This window comes from Gossypium raimondii, chromosome 7, assembly GCF_025698545.1.
Source record: "Gossypium raimondii isolate GPD5lz chromosome 7, ASM2569854v1, whole genome shotgun sequence".
Classification (NCBI taxonomy): domain Eukaryota; kingdom Viridiplantae; phylum Streptophyta; class Magnoliopsida; order Malvales; family Malvaceae; genus Gossypium; species Gossypium raimondii.
The window spans coordinates 332,312-353,459 of record NC_068571.1 but is presented as its reverse complement, the minus strand read 5'-3'; the positions used below and the strand labels follow the sequence as shown (position 1 = coordinate 353,459).

Here is a 21,148-nt window from a genome sequence, read left to right as displayed (position 1 = left end):
ATGTAAATTAATCATTATACATTAGATCAAAGAGTAAATTAGTCTTTCTTTGTTAAAAATTTCATCAGTTTCTATTGTTTAAAATTGGTCATTATACATCAACATGAGGTACATGTGACATATCACGTGTCACTGTCCAATTATTCTGCCAACCACATTAGTTTTTAACTATACAAATGGTTGAAATTTTTAACAAAATGGACCAATTTACCATTAATCTAATGTATATAAACTGATTTGTCCATTTCTTAAGTTGAGAGAGTAAAATATAATCCAACTCTTAATAGGAAGCTCGGTGATAAAGAAAAACTCCTAATTTTTAAAGCATTTATCATGATCTATATAAAACCTCTTTTTTTCCCTCAAAAATAATCCAGCAACATATATAATATAGGTGCTGGCATTTTCTGCCATGGCTAGCTTAGCATGAAATTGGAAATGATGGAAAATTAAAATTAAAAAAATAAACAAACTAATAAAGGTAGAGTTAGTATGTTGCACCCTAACAATAGTAGATGAAATTTGAAAAGATAATGTTAGGTTACCATTTCCAAATTAAGATATGCGAGAGAGATTAATTGAACAACATCATGCAAGTGTGATGCAAATGGAAAATGGGATTGAAAATATCAACATCACAACTCAAGAAGACATGATTTAAATCAATATCCTTTTAAAACCCTCCTAACCCTAACCCTCAACAACCTATATATATATATATATTCTGCTTTGTTTCACTCTCAATTTGAAGTTGAAGGTTCATACGAAACCCAATCAAAAGCTAGCATTGTTAGTTTCTTTCTTTAAAATAAAAATAAAAACAAAAAAGCAATGAAGGGGTCTTATAAACAGAGAGTAAGATTAACATTTGCAGGTTCATCAACATCATCAGTTGTGAGAGATAAAGTCTCAGAAGAAGAAACACTCGTGAAACCTTGAGGAATGAAGCCGGTAGAAGAAAAGTAGTGGGGCTGGAGGCAGTGGTCAAGATATGGTGCACCAGGGTAGTCCATAGGTGGCTCAATTTTAAAGCTGGGGAAAGGGTTAAGCTGTTGCTGCAGATTGTATTGTTGGGCACCCCGAATCTGATCATGGCCACCACCAGGGAACTTCCTTCGAGAAGCGGCTCATTCACGCCTGTGAGCATTTTGGTGGCCACCTAGAGCTTGAGAAGTGTAGAACTTCCTTGGACAGTAAAGACATGGGAAAAGCCTGGGAGGAGCAGATGGTGAAGCTGTTTGAGGGTGTTTCTTGATGGGTTCTGAAGTTGAAGGAGGCTCAGGCTGGTTGAAGAAGTTGTACATTGAAAGGTCTGCCATTGAAGTTACAGAGACTAGAGTAGAGAGTGAAAACAGAATAGGTTGGTTCTGTTAGGAATAAAGAAGTTGTTAGTTGTTAGGCAGTTGTTATTCTGTTAATAACTGCTTATAATATATTACTGCTAATGTACTGCCTATTAATACCCTATGTATATTTTCTTGTTGATGAAAGGAATTGAGTATTATCTCCACATGGTATCAAGAGCCATAGTGTTTCTGGCATAAATTTTTTTCTTCTTTTTCTCTTCTCAGTGAGTTGTGCGCATGGCTACAGATGGTGTTCCAGTAAATGACGCGCCTCGTTACTCCAGTAACTCTGGTGCCGCGATTCATTCACCTGATTCTGGAGGTTCCAGTTTGACAACCGTTCAATATTTTGCCAAGCATGACACAATTAAACTCAGCACTCAAAACTTCTTGCTCTGGAAGCATCAACTGCTATTGATTCTTGAAGGATATGGCATGGAAGGGTTTGTGCTAGGCACCACAGTCTCTCCACCTGTATTGGTTTTGGGTTCTGATGGTCAACTTGTGGCGAATCTGACGTTTCTCGTTCATCACAGCAAGATAAGTTTTTGGCAGCATGGCTTTTATCCACGGTTTCTGATGATATTTTGATCCATTTAACTAAAGCTAAAACTAGTTTCGATATTTGGACTACCATTGACAGACGGTTTGGTGCTAAGTCCAACGTCAGGCTGTCTAGTATAAGGCATGCTCTTTATTCGATCAAGAAAGCGGGTCTTTCGGTTAAAGATTATCTTTCCAAGGTTAAAACTCTAAGTGACAATCTGACCACTGCTGGGAGTCCAGTGTCTGAACAAGAACAAATCAGTGTTGTCCTGGCCGGTCTTCCTGTTGAATTGGAATCTATTCGGATTCTTGCTGCAGCTACATCTTTGAGTCTTGATCTCATCACTGAAATGCTCCTCAACTGTGAAGAACATCAGTTGAGTCAGTTATCTGAGGCACATTTGCAAGCCAATCTGGTATCTAATACACAGCAAGGCACTTCTGAAAATTTGAAGTCCAACTCAAATTCTAGTCATGACTCCACTCGTGGACAAAGAGGCTCAGGCCGTGGATGGTCTCGTGGTCATGCTCGTGGCTCGTGGCTCGGGTCGAGGGTGGTCTAGATCTCGACCCTAATGTCAGTTGTGTGGTAAAATTGGACATTTGGTGCAAACCTGTTATCATCGTTTTGATGAAAATTTTTCTGGTCCTGATTCGAGTTCATCGGTGGCTGTCAACTATCATCAATTCCATGATGCTCCTACAAACTGTTGTCTCTCCTAGAGCAGTTGTCATACGTGTCCATCTTCTTCGACGAATTGTCACTCTGCAGTGCCAAGTCAAATGTGGTACCCCGACTCTGGTGCAACCAATCATATCACCCCGAATGTAACTGGTCTACAGGATACCTCAACTTACACAGGTACCACCAAGGTCTCCATGGGTAATGGTGAGTTAGTGTCCATTGCAAATATTGGTTCTTCAACCTTTATAGCTGGGTCTCGATTGTTGCATCTAAAGAACGTACTGCATGTTCCCTCCATCTGTAAAAATTTACTTTCTGTAGGACAGTTTGCAAGAGATAATGCAGTCTATTTTGAATTTCATCCTTTTCTATGCTTTATGAAAGACATACAGATAGGAATGATCTTACTGGAGGGCCACATGCATAATGGCTTGTATAGATTTGATGTTTCTCCTTCCAATTCACGGCGTCTCCTCTCCACCAACAGCTTCGAGTCTCCTAGTGTTTGCAATGTTCAGATGGCCTCCTCTGCTGAAGTATGGCATGACAGGCTTGGACATCCGCGTTCCAGTACTCTTGCACGTGTTCTAAAGTCTTGTGATGTTCCATTCAAGCACAACAAGCTACATTCTGTCTGTACACCTTGTCAGATAGGCAAGGCTCACAAACTGTCGTTTAACACCTCTCGGACAGTCTATTCAGCTCTGTTTGAGTTAGTAGTGTCTGACGTTTGGGGACCCTCCTATGTGACTTCAAATGGTTGTACTTACTATGCGTCCTTTATAGATATGTACAGTAGGTTTACTTGGTTGTACTTTCTCAAATCGAAGAATGAAGTTTTTCACTGTTTTCTTAATTTTCACAAAATGGTTCAAGTACAGTTTGATGTAACCATCAAAATGCTGCAGACAGATGGAGGGGGTGAGTATCGATCATTGTCCAACACTCTGGCTAGTCTGGGAATTCGACATTGGGTTACATGCCCACACACGTCAGAATAGAACGGAGTAGCTGAACACAGGCACCGTCACATAGCTGATATGAGACTAGCGTTACTAGCTCGTGCTTCAATGCCTTTAGAATATTGGTTGTCTGCTTTCTCGCATGCAGTCCATCTTGTCAACAGGTTACCAACACCTGTTTTAGAGCACAAAACTCCCTATAAAAAATTGTTTAAAGCTAGACCAGACTACTCTCAGCTGAAGGTCTTTGGGAGCGCTTGTTTTCCATACCTTCGACCTTTCCAGCAACATAAGCTCCAGTTTCGGTCTCAACAGTGTGTGTTTTTTGGACTGAGTTCTAACCAGAAGGGGTACAGGTGTCTGGCTCCAGATGGCCGAGTTTATATTTCAAGACATGTGGTGTTCAATGAGACACTGTTTCCGTTTCAGACTGGGTTTGTCTCGTCAAGGACTGCCACGAGTGCCAGGTTTTGTCATCACCAGTTTACTGTCCCAATAGTTCACCCGAATGACCCGTTGGTCCCAAGACCATTGCGTGCACCTGAAGCTCCTCCTGGTTCTACGTCCCCACAATCTTCACGGTGTCACCAGTCCTCCAGTCACAGGTCTGTATCAAGGGGTTCGGATAATGAGGTCGATTCCACCATGTCTCCATCTACTGTACAGATATCCCCTCAGGTATTCCCTACTGCCAACTGACACCCCATGTGCACTTGGTCAAAGAATGGAATCTTCAAGCCCACAGTTTTTTTCCACTGTTGCTGAAGAGAAGGAACCAATCACTATTGATGAAGCTTTCAAAAGCACTGTCTGGACTACAGCTGCACATACTGAGTATCAAGCCTTGCTGGCAAACAAAACGTGGGACCTTGTCACATTACCTGAAGGGCGCCGAGCAGTAGGATGCAAATGGATCTTCATAGTTAAACATCATGCTGATGGGACAGTCGCTCGCTACAAGGGTCGGTTGGTGGTCAAAGGTTATTTATAGGAAGTAGGTGTTGATTTTTTTGAGACTTTCAGTCCAGTGATCAAGCCAACGACGATCAGAGTGATCTTATCTCTCGCAGTGTCTCGAGGGTGGTCTCTCAGACAAATCGATGTGAACAATGCGTTTCTGAATGGAGACCTGAATGAAGAAATTTATATGACTCAACCACCAGGGCTTGAGCAACACTCAGTTGATGGTAAACCTCTCGTTTGCAAATTGCGAAAGGCTCTCTACGGGTTGAAACTGGCCCCTCGTGTGTGGTTTCAGAAGCTACGAGAGTTCCTGGTAACAACTAATTTTGTTATATCTAAGGCTGACAGTTTCTATTTCATTTGAAAAGAAGGATCTCAAGTTCTTTATGTTCTCATATATGTCGACGATATAATAATTACTGGCACTAACTCTTCTACTATTGATGAGTTTGTAAAAAGTCTTGATGTTTAGTTTTCCTTGAAAGATTTGGGTCCTCTAAATTATTTTCTTGGGATCGAAGTAACACACACTTCGAGTGGCGTGTTGCTTAGTCAGAAGAAGTACATTCTGGAGCTACTTCGACGAGCTTCCATGGACACATCCAAGTCTTCTCCCACGCCAATAGTAACTACATGTCAATTGTCAGTTAATGAAGGGAATCCAATAGAGAATGAGAGTATGTTCAGGAGTATTGTGGGAGCCCTACAGTATGTAGTCATAACAAGGCCGGATATTGCGTTTTCAGTCAACAAGGTATGTCAATACATGCACAAAACTCTCGATACACACTTCAAAGCCATAAAACGAATTCTGCGATACCTACGAGGGACACTAGAGTATGGACTACAGTTCACTCGCAACTCCAAACTTATTCTTGAGGGCTACTCTGATGCAAGTTGGGGTTCAGACATTGATGACAGGCTATCCACATCAGGTTTTTGTGTTTTCTTTGGTGGAAATCCAATCTCTTGGAGCTCTAGGAAGCAAAGAGTGGTATCAAGATCCACAGCAGAGGCCGAATATCGTAGCTTAGCTCATATCACTGCAGAAATAGAATGGATTCGATCATTGCTGACAGAACTTGGTATTGAGGTTCGAAGCAAGACGTTGGTTTGGTGTGACAGTTCTGCTGCCATTGTTGTAGCAAACAATCCGGTCATGCATTCTAAATTCAAACACGTAGAGCTAGACTTATTTTTTGTAAGGGAAAATGTGGTAAATGGATCGCTCCAAGTTGGTCACATCTTTGGCCAAGAGCAAGTGGCTGATGTTTTGACTAAACCATTATCAGCAGGGTTGTTTGAAAAATTCAGAAAGAAACTTAGATTAATTCCTATGGAAAGTCGTGATGTGCAGCAGTAAGGACAAATCAGGAACGAAGGAAGTCAAGATGCATGGGCCATGTTAGGAATATAGAAGTTGTTAGTTGTTAGGCAGTTGTTATTCTGTTAATAACTACTTATAATATACTGCTGCTAATGTACTACCTATTAATACCCTATGTATATTTTCTTGTTGATGAATGGAATTGAGTATTATCTCAACAGGTTCGTCATGAAAGAGAAAGGGGTTTATATAAGGGGTTTAAGGTTTTTGTTTATATTCACATCCACAAAAGGCTGACAGGAATGCGATGATTAGTAGTGAGTTGAAGCGCGAATTTACCCTTCTGATTTCGGAATATATATATGTGATGCATGCAAATTACACATTCAATAGGGGAAACATTTTAGTACAAAAGTGAAATGTGGTTGCAAGAGACGTGTTTTAAGTAATAGTTGGTTTTGAGTCCTATTATATAAAAAAGATGGGCAAAATGGAAATGAAGGAAAGAGGGATTATAATAAGAGAATAAAAGGACAGTAGGAGGCATCACGTATGCCTCACCTCTCCTCATCAGTATGTTTGTTATGTTAGTGACAGTGACTGACTGCCCTAATCCAAATCTCCCATTACTCCCTCTTCTTAGGTTCTGTAAACAGCTCAGCGTGGCCCTAGCCCTGGACTCCTCCCTTTAGGCAAAGATAGACCTAGGCGACACTTACGTGAACTCAAGGTTATAATTGGTGCACACTCATCGGAGAGAGACATTCCCTCCATGTACAATACAACACAAAACAATGTATCAACATGAAATGGGAGATATTATCAAGGGTCATTTACTAATTGGCACCATCAATTTTTCCACTTTGGCTCTTTTGCTTCATGAATAGTAACTTAGTAGATAAAAGGAAAATTGTAAAATTGTATATACATTCCACGTTTCCAACAACGCTACAAGGAGGCCAGGCTTGGCCAATTTAATAATGTTTTGAACCCATAAAATTATTTGAGACTAAAGATATATACAAGGTTGATCAAAGTTAGTGCCATTTGCAGATGAGATGGCTGAAATGGAACATACGATAACTATGTACAAAGTCGGCAAAAACAAAGCATTCTCTTGTTATGTAAATTAGATGTTTCAGTTGCTAATATCAAAGTATCTTGGATCCTCTGGATAATGGTATTCCACATTCAACTGCCATTATACACCAACCACCTTATTAGAACACACAAGAAAGAAGCTGTAGAATGTAAAGAACCTTAGGAAACAGCTGTGTATATATGGAAAATGTAATAAATTATATTACCTTTCCTCATCTGCATCTGAATGCAGTTAAGGGAAGATAACTCAGAAGTCATTGTACAAGTAGAATCTCCGATCCCCATCCCTGTCAGAGCCAGTCTTTTGTGGAATTGGTCCTAGATCAGATTTACCTCTCTGAAAAGACATTGAACTTTTTTTAGGGGGAAGGCATAGAAATCCGAGATGAATAGCATATCGCCGGGAACCAGTACCTTTAGTATTTTCATTGATCTTAATGCCACTATGGGAAGCTTCTGGTTAGTTCTCTGATATGCATCACTGTGCTCCTTGCAATGAACATTGTTGCAACTAATTATTTGTGTTGAATCCAAGCCTTCATTACCTTTACCTTCACTACTGTTCAGCTCAGCAAAATTTGGAACAGAAGATGTTAGGGTAATCTTCTGGCGCACGAATGTCTATGGACAAAAGAAGAGCTTAAAATTCAAAACTTCATCATAGTAAAATGTATACGCAAATGTATAATTATAAGAATTGACACTATTATTACAGTGCCTCAAACCATTTTGGTATTTGGATTACACCCAATTATGGGAAGCACAAACATTTAGAGAAATAAGCATCCATGAAGGTAACTTAATACCGGAATAAACCAAATTTCAATCCCTACTTATAGAATACAGGTGATTTTTGAAGTGCAAAGAATTAGTAAGAAATGTATTCCTTTTGTAACATTCACTTGAAAGTCCTGAATGGCTTAATGAAGAAAGATAAGGCAGATTATAATTCATATTACCTTGGTGCTAGCTGGCATGTCAGTCAGATCATAGTTGCAAAAGAACATGTGAAGAGGTGTTTTCTCTGGATTGCTAAGAACTTGCATAGGAACCCACCAAGAAGAAATGAAACCCATTTCTGACATAATACTATAGACAAGATAACGAAATCATAAAATGTTTGTAGTTTGATGCAATTTAAGAACCAACTACTAGGATTAACCAAATCTTTGTAGGCTGTCAACCAGGGTCCCACATGCAAATCCATCTAGAGTGAAAGAAAAGCTTGATGTAGAAGGCTACAAAATCATGCTATGAAAGCTCAAACATAAACAATTAGTGGCAGGCCCTTTTTGTCAATTAGAATGGTCATATTTGAGTTGCAATAGATGATACAATATTGTAGAACTAGACTAAAGCTTAATTGATGACATCAAGACAATGAGAAGTAGTCAATCAAATTCTGGTGAGGAGTATATATACCAATTTTATGCGCCCTTTCATAGGAATATGCAATCGGCTTCTACTTGCTTGCTGTTCATCATTGCCAATACCTCTTTTCAGCTTCTGATCTCGACATTTATTCGATGATGAATTCCTTGAAAGGTCTATGGATGCGTAATAAAAGAGAGAACAATCTCCATCCATACTGGTTACGGGAAATGTAAGTTTTTGTGATTGTGGTGAGAAGGTCCCTCTAGTTATGCTTAGAACAGCTAAGAAGCCAACAATCCTCTAAATGCAAAACATAAGTAGTAAACATATGAGTAATGCAATCATCTGTGAGTGAAAACTTTCCCACTAAGACTCAGAATAACAAGAGCCTAAATTTACAACTAACCTGACTTAGCCTTCCAGAAAAAAATCTTCCAGATAATAATGACTCCTCAAATGAACCAACCAAAGATCTCCTAATAGGAAGTCCACTCAAGCCTTTTTATGGATCTCCTACAATGAGATGTGGGGGCTGGTTCTTGAGGCAAGGGCCATCTTAATCCAGCAGCATTTTCCAGAGAAGAAGGGCAAAATTCTTCATGCGAATAATCAATAACGTCAAATGATCTGCTTGAAATCTCAAACTCCTCTTCATCAGAGACAAATATAACCCCAGTGTCGAACCTGTCAACTGACTGCTCTATATTCTTTAAGGATGAATGAGAATCACTGATATCCTTTGTAAGATTCCTGCAGCCTTCATCAATTGCTATCCTTTCACTGAACTTCAGACCAGACCAAGCGGTGATAAAGAAACAGATGAAGTTGCAATTTGGGGGGATATAGATATTGCTCCATTTCCAAACTTTAACTTACGTGATTCTTAGAATTGATCAAGCCCAAATGAATATGAAAAATTATGAGAAAGGTGTGAGTCCTTATCTTCCAGTAAAGGACCATCTGTAAAAAATAAATGATGCATTCTACCTTTGTTAAATGGATTGACTCCATGTGCCAAGTAGCTTGACAAGGACCAGGATGATGTTGTGATATTCATTTTGCTGCCAATATTTGCTTTCTTATTGTCTTGTGAGACAGAAACCTTATGCTTATCATTTAAGGAAGAGGAGACTACTTGAGTGTCGCTGTAGATATTGTCCAAAGGATCACAATTGAATTGACCTGAGAAAGCACGCTATTTAAAGGAGACAATAGTCGCTTCCTGACTAATAATGGACTAGACTCTGTGTCATTAGCTCTGAAACCAATCGGAGAAGAGTGAACATCACTAGTAACTCCCTCAGGTACCTTGCTTGTTTCATGTGACTTTTTGTTCACTTTTAGGAGTGGTAAACGATCCAACATCATTGGCACAGCCAATCTTCAGCCCATAAACACTGGATGAACATTCATTTTCCCTCCAAGTTTGAAAGAATTCTGTGAAACTTCCGAAAGCTCCAAAGAAGTTTTCCTTTGAAAATCTCCTAGTGAAGAGCACAAAGAACCCCCAATAGTCTGGCTAAAACTTCCTCCTCGCATACAATCCAAGCCACAGGTGCTGGCACCTAAAAACTGTGGTGGACTTTGCAAAAATACATCTACGGATGCTTCTTGACCTTCCTCAGAACTATCATCTAGGGGAACTTGCGGTAACCCCATTGCTAAAATTGTAGAGAATGGTAAACTAAGTTTGCCTCTATTACTTCTCTATAATGTAGTATTTTCTAATCCGTTCTAATTAATTAAATTCATGTAGAACATAACATGAAAGGAAATTAAAGTCTCCTAATTCTACCAATGTCATTGAAGAGTAATCAAAAGATTCCTACAAAACTGGTTCAGTAATAGCGCACTATGGTACTATGTATTAAGCAATGGCATCCACATTTGAGCTGCAGTTCTCTTAGGAGCTTCCATTGAGAAAGCCAAACACAAACTAGCTATTCAAAGATAATTGGTAGCACAGATCTTCTGGCCTCCATACCAGGAAGCGACAAAGCACATAGAATTCATGTCGCTAACAATAAGAATCACCGTGACCGCCTGCTGAAAATTGCAGGTAACAATATTAGCTGAATGCGGAAAAAAGATCAAAACAATCAATACTCAGCTCAGCTCAAATGTATTCATGCACGGTATTGCCAATTTCTACTCCATAAAATTCACAATATAATCCACCACAACCTTATTTTCTTCCTTTGAGCATCAGAATTACATCAAAAAATAAAAAAGCCATTAATGCAATGAGATAATGCAAATTCAATACTGTGTAAAGAGCTCCTTCAATCAATATAAAGGAACACAAAACTATATTTTAAAACCATAATCGGAACAAGAAAAGTTACTCAACTACCTCAAAATCAATACACTCCAATCAACCATGGATACAAAGGAAGGACAAACATGAAAAAAGAGAACCCATAGTTTGTCTCCAACCAAAACAATAACTAGCAAAGGAAAAGCAAAAAGGTGCCTAAATTAATTCTTGAGACAATAATAAAAAAAAAACACCAGTACAAAGGCCAAAACCACTGAAAGGGATTGCTTTACGGCACCCATTTACATTAGCTTATATAAAAAAATAAATTCAACTAGCCAAAAAAAAACCCAAGCTTGATCAGAAAAAATTAAAATAATAAAAAAAGATGATCAAATTAAAGTAAATTTATTTACGCACCGATAGAGAAGGTTGTGATCAAGTACTTTTGGCAGATGAATCACTGAATGATGTGCCATAAATATAAATTTCTCTATCGAATTAAAACAGAAGGCTAAATAGGAAGATTGAATTCTATTTTGAAAGGTAGATTTAAATTAAAGATGTTAAATTTGTTTTGTTTATGGAGAAAGGAAGGTGGAGAAAATGTTGAGAATGTGAAGAGAAGGGTAACACCCATCTCCATCTTTCTCTCTTTATATATTACAAGTTGAAAAGTTAGCAGAAGACTTTTGCGGAGTTAACTGAAACGGGGAGTTTTGAGAATTAGTCATACGGGGCATTTTGTGTTTTTTGTTATAACAGAATTGTCCATGTCACTTTGTTAGTTTTCTTTATATTTTCCATGTATTGCATGGAAACACTTTATCCAGAAAATATTGAATTAATCCCTCTCATTCCAGAGTTCTTTTCATCCCCTCTCTTCTTTCTTCTTCAAATTTCTTCTTCTTTGTCTATTTAACTTTTAGTCTCATAACAAGGGTATCAGAGCTTTCACGATCCCTCTTGATGGCCGGCGATGGGGTATCGACCAGATTACAGAAGGAGGTAGGGAGCTTGCAACAGGATATTTCAAAAATCCAAGAAGAAATCGCTCAGCTGGAAACTAAAATGGAGAATCGGTTACAGGAGTTCAAAGTGGAATTTCGAGGAAACTTACAGTCGTTGTTGGGCCAGTATTTTGGACCACCCCCAACAGGCTCTTCGGTGAATGCTGCGGTTGATAAGGGTAAAGGAGTTTTGGGAGCTCATCCTGGATTTTTACCTAAGAATACTGATTTGCTCAATTACAGACGGACCCTTATGTTGCGGATGGAGGTAGTGTACATGCGAGAGATCATTCTTTTGTGGCTGGGGTTTCTACTAAATTCAGCCATTTGGAGTGTTCTAAGTTCGATGGCACTAATTTTCGGGGTTGGTGGACCAAACTGGAACAGTATTTTGAAGCGAAAGGTACGCTTGAAGCCAGTAAGGTTCACTTGGTGATGTTGAATTTAGAGGGCAGAGCGTTGGAATGGTATCATTTCTATTCTCAGGGGAATGGTGGCTTGCCAATGCTGACTTGGCCGGTGTACATCAAGAGCCTTCAGGATCGTTTTGGTTGTGAACTATTTGGGGATCCAATAAGGGAGCTGGTCAACTTGAAACAGCAAGGTATTGTTGAGCAATTTCAAGATCTATTTGTAGGACTGCTTAATCAATTGCATCTGCGAGAATCATATGCTCTTAGTATCTTCATTGGGAATTTGAAGGCCGAAATAGGTCACTATTTAGATTTATTTGCACCTGCGACGTTGATGGAAGCTTTTCAGTTAGCTAGAAAAATCGAAGTTCTCGCGTCCCATTCGGTGAAGGGCCCTCCAACAGTGGGGGTCTGCTCGCCAAGGACTGTAACCAGTACTCCATCTATTTCAAGGCATTCTTCCTTTCACACAAAACCGGTGGCAAGTTCACAGTCTGCTTCTACTGTACCATCAACCATTTCAGGGTCTAAGACTATTTCTCCAGCATTGATGGCTGAAAGGAAATAGAAGGGCCTTTATTTCTGGTGTGGGGTTAAATACCACGCAAGTCACAAATGTATGAAATCCCAATTGTATCCGTTTCGTTTGGAACCTTTTCCAGATGGTGAAATGAAAGAATTTCAAGAGTGTTCTGACAAATTGGATGGAAACGGGAATGAGGAAGATGGTCTTCAATCCCCTACAATTTCGCTACATGCTCTGACGGGCTTATAAGGGCACAACACCATGAGGGTGGCTGCTCGGGTGGGAACAAATTGGGTTATCATCCTGGTGGACTCGGGAAGTACGCATAATTTTATTTACATAAAGTTGGTCAATAGAGTATCCTTACCAGTGATACGCCAAAAACAATTGAAAGTTTCAGTGGCCAATGGAAATTGCTTGTTTACCAAAGATCTATGTAAATGGGTCAAGTGGGAGGTGCAAGACCAGAAGTTCGAAACTGACTTCATGGTTTTATCCTTGAAGGGTTGTGATATGGTATTAGGGGTACAATGGTTATTGGCGTTGGGAGACATAATTTGGAATTTCAGCTCTTTAACTATGCAGTTCAACTTAGCGGGGGAGTCATGCGTTCTTCAAGGCATCATTCCCGGTTCTTTAACTATACAGCTGTATTAAGTTCACCCGAGCAGGTGACGCTCTTTACCAAGGGGGACATGAGCCAGAGGGATCAGCTTCAGAAACTGTTGTTGGATTTTGATGACATATTTCAAGTTCGAAAAGGGTTACCCCCTAGGAGAATACATGATCACAAAATTCCTCGAATGGATTAAAAAGCAGTAATCAAAATTAAGCCCTACAGATATCCAGCATTTCAGAAGACAGAGATAGAGAAGCTTATTCAGGAAATACTTCAAGCGGGGTTTATTCGCGATAGTACCAGCTCATTTGCCTCTCCTATCGTCATGGCCAAAAAGAAGGATGGCAGCTGGCGATTATGTGTGGATTACAGGCAACTCAATCAGCACACAGTCAAGGATAAATTCCCTATCCCTGTGATCGAGAAATTATTGGATGAATTAGGGAACGCTCGAGTATTTTCTAAACTGAACTTAAGATCGGGATATCATCAGATCTGTATGTGGGAAATAGACGTACATAAAATGGCATTTCGGACACATGAAGGGCACTACGAATTTCTCGTGATGCCCTTTGGTCTCACGAACGCTCCCTCCAGTTTTCAGGCCTTCATGAACTCTATTTTTAAGTCATTATTGTGGAAATTTGTGCTAGTCTTCTTCGATGACATTCTTGTCTACTCAGCATCATGGTCTGAACACCTACAACACTTGAGGTCAATTCTTCTTATTTTAAGAGAACAACAATTGTATGCTAAACTATCAAAATGCTGCTTTGGTTCCCCTCAAATTCAATATTTGGGTCATGTGTTTCATGATGGAACGGTCTCTATGGATACCACTAAGGTGGATTGCATATCTTCATGGCCTACTCCTCGATCAGAGAAGGAGCTGCGTAGTTTACTTGGTCTCACAGGGTACTACAGACGGTTTATAAGGAATTATGGAGAATTTGCTCAATCGTTAACTGATTTATTAAAGAAAATTTGTTGGGGATGGAACGACCGAGCTGCTGAAGCCTTCCAAGCACTTAAACAAGCCTTGGTTACAGCTCCTGTGTTGGTACTTCCAAATTTTTAGCTTGAATTCACTGTGGATACAGATGCGAGTGGCGGGGCATTGGTGCAGTTTTGCAACAGCAGGGTAGGCCGATAGCATTCTTTAGCAAAGCTCTTGGGGTGCGACATCAAGCTTTATCCATTTATGAAAAAGAAATGTTGGCAGTTTTACTAACAGTTCGAAAGTGGCATGCTTACTTGGTGGGTCGCCATTTTAAAATTCGCACAGATCATCAAAGCTTGCATTTTTTGTCGGATCAGATGGCTATTACTTTCTTCCAGCAGCGTTGGGTAGCTAAAATGCTCAGTTACGATTTTGAAGTTTCCTACCGAAAAGGGATTAACAACAAAGTTGCGGACGCTCTCTCTCGACAACCACAGCTTGAACATAGTCAGTACTATCAGATGTCAGTAAGTTCAGTGATCTCAGATCTCTTGGTACAGGTGCAGCAATCTTATACTCAAGACGATCGATTGCAACAAATTATTCAACGCACCCAGCAACATCCGAATCCTGACCGAAAATATTCTTGGGATGGACAATTTTTGTTCAGAAAAGGGAAAATAGTCGTGGGGCAGAATTCACAGTTACGACGGGAGTTATTTCTTCATTTTCATGCTAGTGCTATCGGGGGTCATTCTGGGGTGCATGTGACTAGAAAGCGACTTTCGAGTCAATTATACTAGAAGGGCCTTACCACGGATGTTAAGAGGTGGATCCGTGAATGTATCACTTGTCAAAAATGCAAAGGGGAATCAGTGGCTTCTCCCGGCCTCCTATAGCCCTTACCGATACCTGATAGAGCTTGGTCTGTGATTATTATGGACTTTATTGAATGGTTACCGGTTTCGAATCCGAAGAATTCCATTCTTGTCGTGGTTGACCATCTCACTAAATATGGTCATTTTTTGGCTTTGACTCACCCCTACACAGCTAAAGATGTAGCTTCTGAGTACTTAAGTCATGTCTACAGGCTGCATGGTATGCCCGATTCTATCATATCGGATAGAGATAGAATCTTCATTAGTAATTTTTGGCAGGAACTATTCCGGAAGTCAGGGACTAAGCTTTTACTATCAACTGCCTACCACCCTCAAACGGATGGCCAGACTGAAGTTTTAAACCGATGCCTTGAGAATTACTTGCGTTGTATAACCGGGGAGACGCCTGCACACTGGTACCAATGGTTGCCTCTAGCTGAATGGTGGTATAATTCTTCTTACCATTCTTCTATCCACTCACCCGTCACGAGGCCTCAGATGGTCACCCTTCACCGCACACATGCCCTATCCGCGTGTGTTTCTCCTGTGGCGGTTGTAGATAAAAGCTTACGGATGCGGGAGGCTACTCGAAAGTTACTTCATTTTTGCCTTAAGAAAGCTCAGCACCGCATGAAGCACTTTGCAGACAAGCATCGCTCTGAGCGAAGCTTTCAAGTGGGTGATTTGGTCTATTTGCGGTTGCAACCTTATCGACAGCAATCACTTCGGAAGGTTTTTAACCAGAAGCTATCTCCCAAGTATTATGGTCCTTTTCCAGTGATTCAGAAAGTCGGGACAGTGGCTTATACCCTGCAACTTCCACAAAATTCTCGTATTCATCCTACATTTCATGTTTCACAATTAAAGAAGCATGTGGGATCTGTTCCAACTCAATTACAGTTACCACTTGTGGATGCTCATGGTGCTTTACCAAAGGAGCATGTTCGCATTATTGATAGAAGAATAGTTAAGAAGGGAAGTCAAGCTGTGACTGAAGTATTAGTAGAGTAGGCTGACTCTTTTCCAGAAGACGCGACCTGGGAATCATTTTCTGTCCTGCAAGTCAAATTTCCTCATTTTCAGCCTTGAGGACAAGGCTGCTCTCGGGGTAGAGAGTATTGTTACGAGTTGAAAAGTTAGCAGAAGACTTTTGCGGAGTTAATTGAAACGGGGAGTTTTGAGAATTAGTCATACGGGGCGTTTTGTGTTTTTTGTTATAACAGAATTGTCCACGTCACTTTGTTAGTTTCCTTTATATTTTGCATGTATTGCATGGAAACATTTTATCCGGAAAATATTGAATTAATCCCTCTCATTCCAGAGTTCTTTTCATCCTCTCTCTCCTTTCTTCTTCAAATTTCTTCTTCTTTGTCTACTCAACTTTTAGTCTCGTAACATTATACTCCCATAGTATGAATTTCTTGATTTGTTTTTGAAAGATTTTCAAGTAAATTCAGATTTACCCTCTTCTTTAATAATCAATCCGCTATTTTTGCTGTTTTTTCTTTTCTTTTTCTTAATGTTTTTCTTTTTCTTATAAAAGTAGAGCAGTTTTTTTTATAATTACTTTACTTTCAAAGGTTGCGCTCTAAAGAAAGCTAGAGTCAAAATTTTCGTCTAATGACCTATTTGGTATTTAGTATTGTTTTTAAGAAACATTTTTAAAATAAAAGATAATTTTTAGGATAAAAGCATTCCTAAAGAGTTAATTTTTAGAGAAAAATAAATTTTTCAAGTTAAAATTGGTACAAAAATATTTTTAATTTTTCAAAAACACTCCTAGAAACATTCCTAAATTCGGCTAAAATGAGTAGTAAAATTAAGTATTTATGCAATGAAAATTTGACCAACAAATAATTTTAGGAATAAATATCATAAAAATTGAATTGAAAACCAAAAATCCGAAATTACAATATATATATGTATATAGAAAATCTCACCGTCTGGAATGTAGTAACTACAATCTACAAATCAGCTGCATTGAAGAAATCATCAAAAGGAACAAAATTTATTTGTTCTCTCTTTTCTGCGCCACTCCAAAACTTTTCTTAAGCGTTGAAACCAAACCTCACATTTTTATATATGGACGTGGAAAGGGCAAAGAGCCATGGGCCCATCACCAATAATTTATTCATGGATTTATTATATTACCATGTGTGTGAAAATTGAATTTGATATGATTTATTTTAAATAAAATATTTAAGCATGAGATTTGATTTAATTTTATATTTTATTTTGATTAATATCGTTACCGAGCTAAGAAAATTTTTTTGGACGGATTTAAATTGTATATTTTTATGATAGTAAAATTATAATTTTATTATTTTAATAGTTTATATCTTTTAATTTTTAAAGGATTAAATTAATTTTTGTTATTTTGGAGGCCAAAGTACAATTTTACTATTATTAATCTAAAATTTTATAAATTATAAATGATCTAAATGAAAAAAAAAATCATTTTAAGAAGACTGGGACCTGCCAGCTCCTCTAGCTCCGCAACTTATCTTTTAAATTTATGGTCAATAAAAAAGTCATTTCAAAGTAGAATAACATCAACCTGACCTTGATACCATCAAATCCAAACTCTAAGATCCCACAATAATGTTGTACAGACCTAATTTTACCCGGGCCTGGTACCAAAAAAAAACATTAACCCAAAATACCCCAGCCCAACAAACCAAACTAAAACCCAATAACCCAAAACTAACCCTACCCACTATCTTAACATTTCAGCAAAACAAATAAACCCTAGCCCCTAACCCTCTTGATTGCCAAGACCTAGGCTGCCATTCTTTGTCATGTCGTCAAGACGCCTTGACCTCCTCCACTCGCATCGCATGCCTCTAACACTTGCAGAGAGAAATTAATGCAAAGCAACAGAAGAATCCAACAAAATAAAGAGCAAAAAAACAAAAAAAGATGAAAATCAAGAGTTGTATCCGGCTATAAAAGTCTAAATCGGATCTCTGTATTTTTTTTAGGAACATTAGAAAATAAAAACAGAAAACAAAGTTTCAAGGTGATTATCTTTATTATTTTAGATTTCAATTTTTATTTTATTTTCATTTTATCTTCTTATTTTTATACACGAAAATAAAAAAAGAAAAGGAGAAAGAAACATACCTAAATCGGCCCTTAGATCCGTCGTTATCGGCCCTTCGCCGCCGTCGGATTCGAGTTTAGGGAAGGGCTAAGACCTTTTTTTTTCTCTCCTTGTTTCCCCGTTATAAGATTTTGGTCTTTGAACACGTTTCAACGCTACGATCGAGGCAGCCTCGTGCGACGCCGTCGTCGTCGACCTGGCGGCGTAAGCGGTTACCTGCTATTGGATTTGGAGAAGTCGAGAGAGAGAGTTTTCAAACTCTTTGTTTTTTTTTAAAAGGGGGTGGTTAAACTGATTTTTTTCTCTGATTTTTGGTTTTTATATGGGAAATACGGCGCCGTTTTGAGCCCTTGCATCAGTGGCTAAAACGACGCCGTTTTGTCTTAGACCTGAAATTGATCCGACCCAATAACCAGGATCTGCGTGTTTTTATGTGGAGGGGTAAATTTCGCTTTTGGCCCCTCCTCTTTTTAATGTGTTCGCAATCAATTTTTTTTATATTTTTAAATTTACCCATTTAGTTTATTTTCGATTTCAATTTGGTCCTATTCAAATGACGCCGTTTTAGAGAAGAAGGGAGAATTTCCTTTTCGGCCCCTCTATGTTATTCGTGCGTTCAGATTAGTCTCTCCCCTTCAATTTATTTGCGATTTGACCCCAAGTTTTAGTTTAGTTTCCAATTTAATCCTTCATTTGTTATTTTAGTTATTTTATTTCTAAATTAATTATTTTAATATCATTATTACTACTATATTATACCATTAATTTATTATTATTATTGTTCACTCATTTATACTTTTTTTTAATTTCAAATTTTGCTATATATATACATTCATACGTTCTTTATAATATGTAGATGTATATATATATACACGTACATATTTTATAATTTATTTATATAAATATATATACTTATATATATTTTATATACATATCTATATATATATCTATATACATATTTTTTATTTTCATAAATATATATACATACTTATATATATTTTTTATATTTTATAATTTTCATATACATATTTATATATTTACGTACATACATGCATACATATCTTCTTCTTTTTGCATTTTTTATAATTTCATTCATTTTCCTTATTTTTATTACTATTTATTTATATATTTACGCGTTGATTATTATTTTAAAAGAACGTTTTAGTTCTATTTGTTTATTTAATTGTTATTGTATATATAATTGATTCGTCTTTTTATTCATTTATTTTTTGTTTTTGCTCGTATTATTTTTACTTACATTATCATGATTGCTATTCCGTCATATATAGTTTTTTTATCCAAATTCAAAAATAAAATTTTAAATTAAGGCAATATTTTGCGTTTGGAAATTAGAGAAAACGTGCCCTAACGTGCTGGGTTTCGATTTATCGTTTAGCCAAATAGCCAAATATCCTTTTAAAAATTTCAAGTACGGGTTTTGGAAACCATAAGGTGATCTTGGTTTCAAGGGTTTAAAGTATCGTATCCTAACGTGCTGGATATGATATTATTTTGGAATTAGAGAATCCTAAATTTCAGCTCATATTATTCGAAAATTTTTAGGATCGTATTTTTTAAAACTCTTCAAAGTTTTCAATCTTCGACAGTAAGACACTAATTAATCAACTAGGTACCAATTTTGGGCATTGCGAGGGTGCTAATCCTTCCTCGTATGTAACCGACTCTCAAACCTACTTTTCTGAATTTCGTGGACCAAAATCGTTGTTTTAATAAAATCAAATCGTTTATTAAAAACAACCGCTTTTCGAGGTGATCCGATCACACCTCATCAAAAAAGATTGGTGGCGACTCCCGTGTTCGTTTTCATTTTCAAAATCCAAGTCGACCCCGTTTCACAAAAAAATGGTGTCAACAAATGTTTTTCAGATTATTAAAATAGGGAAATCATAAGAGCACGTTTGGTTCGCTGTATTGGAATAGAGGCGTAATGGAATAGAGGTGTAATGGAATAGAGGTGTAATAGCAAATCAATTGTTTGGTTGAATGTAATGGAATAGAGGCGTAATAGTATTCTTGTGTTTGGTTAAATGGAATAGAGGTGTAATAGCATAATGGAAAAAACTAAAATGACTAGAATACCCTTAGCATAAATTTGTTTGGGTAAATGATTATTGTTATTGTTATTTAAATTTTAATAAGATTATTAATATCAATAATAAATAATTTAATCATATTTAAACATAATTATTAAATATATTATAATTAAAATATATAATTTAATAAAATTCTTAATAATCAATATTCTTATATGAATTTACTCAAATCATAATATATGATACTATAAAATATAATTTAACATAATTATTATTAAATATATTATAATTAAAATATATAATTTAATAAAATTCTTAATAATTAATATTCTTATATGAATTTACTCAAATCATAATATATGATACTATAAAAGATAATTTAACATAATTATTATTAAATATATTTTAATTAAAATATATGATTTAATAAAATTCTTAATAATTAATATTCTTATATGAATTTACTCAAATCATAATATATGATACTATAAAAGATAATTTAACATAATTATTATTAAATATATATTAATTAAAATATATAATTTAATAAAATTCTTAATAATTAATATTCTTATATGAATTTACTCAAATCATAATATATGATACTATAAAAGATAATTTAACATAATTATTATTAAATATATTTTAATTAAAATATATGATTTAATAAAATTCTTAATAATTAATATTCTTATATGAATTTACTCAAATCATAGTATATGATACTATAAAAGAAAACTGATCACAAGGCATCACATTTACAAGTCTACATATTTGTATCCTATACCTTAATCTATACTATTTATAAAATGACTAATTGAATTGATATCACAAACTAACTCTATACCAACTCGGTTGGAAAATTATTAAAATGCGTTTACTTTAAAGGATAATTAATATTATTTTAAGAGTATTTTGTTATTTCATACTTTTATAAAAAAATTCAAATAATAACAAATGAAAATGAAAATGAAAATGTCTTACCCCCACTTCACCCATAATCATTTGTTGAAATCTAGTTGTAATAATGGCATACAACTTACA

At 36.9% G+C, this 21,148-nt stretch overlaps 1 protein-coding gene across 1 annotated transcript; it reads right to left on the bottom strand.

Moving 5' to 3' along the window:
* Positions 1-842: 842 nt before the first annotated feature.
* LOC105765734 (uncharacterized) lies at positions 843-1,319 on the bottom strand. The gene is given in 1 exon segment (XM_052633436.1): positions 843-1,319. A coding segment is annotated over 1 exon segment (477 nt).
* Positions 1,320-21,148: the final 19,829 nt, after the last annotated feature.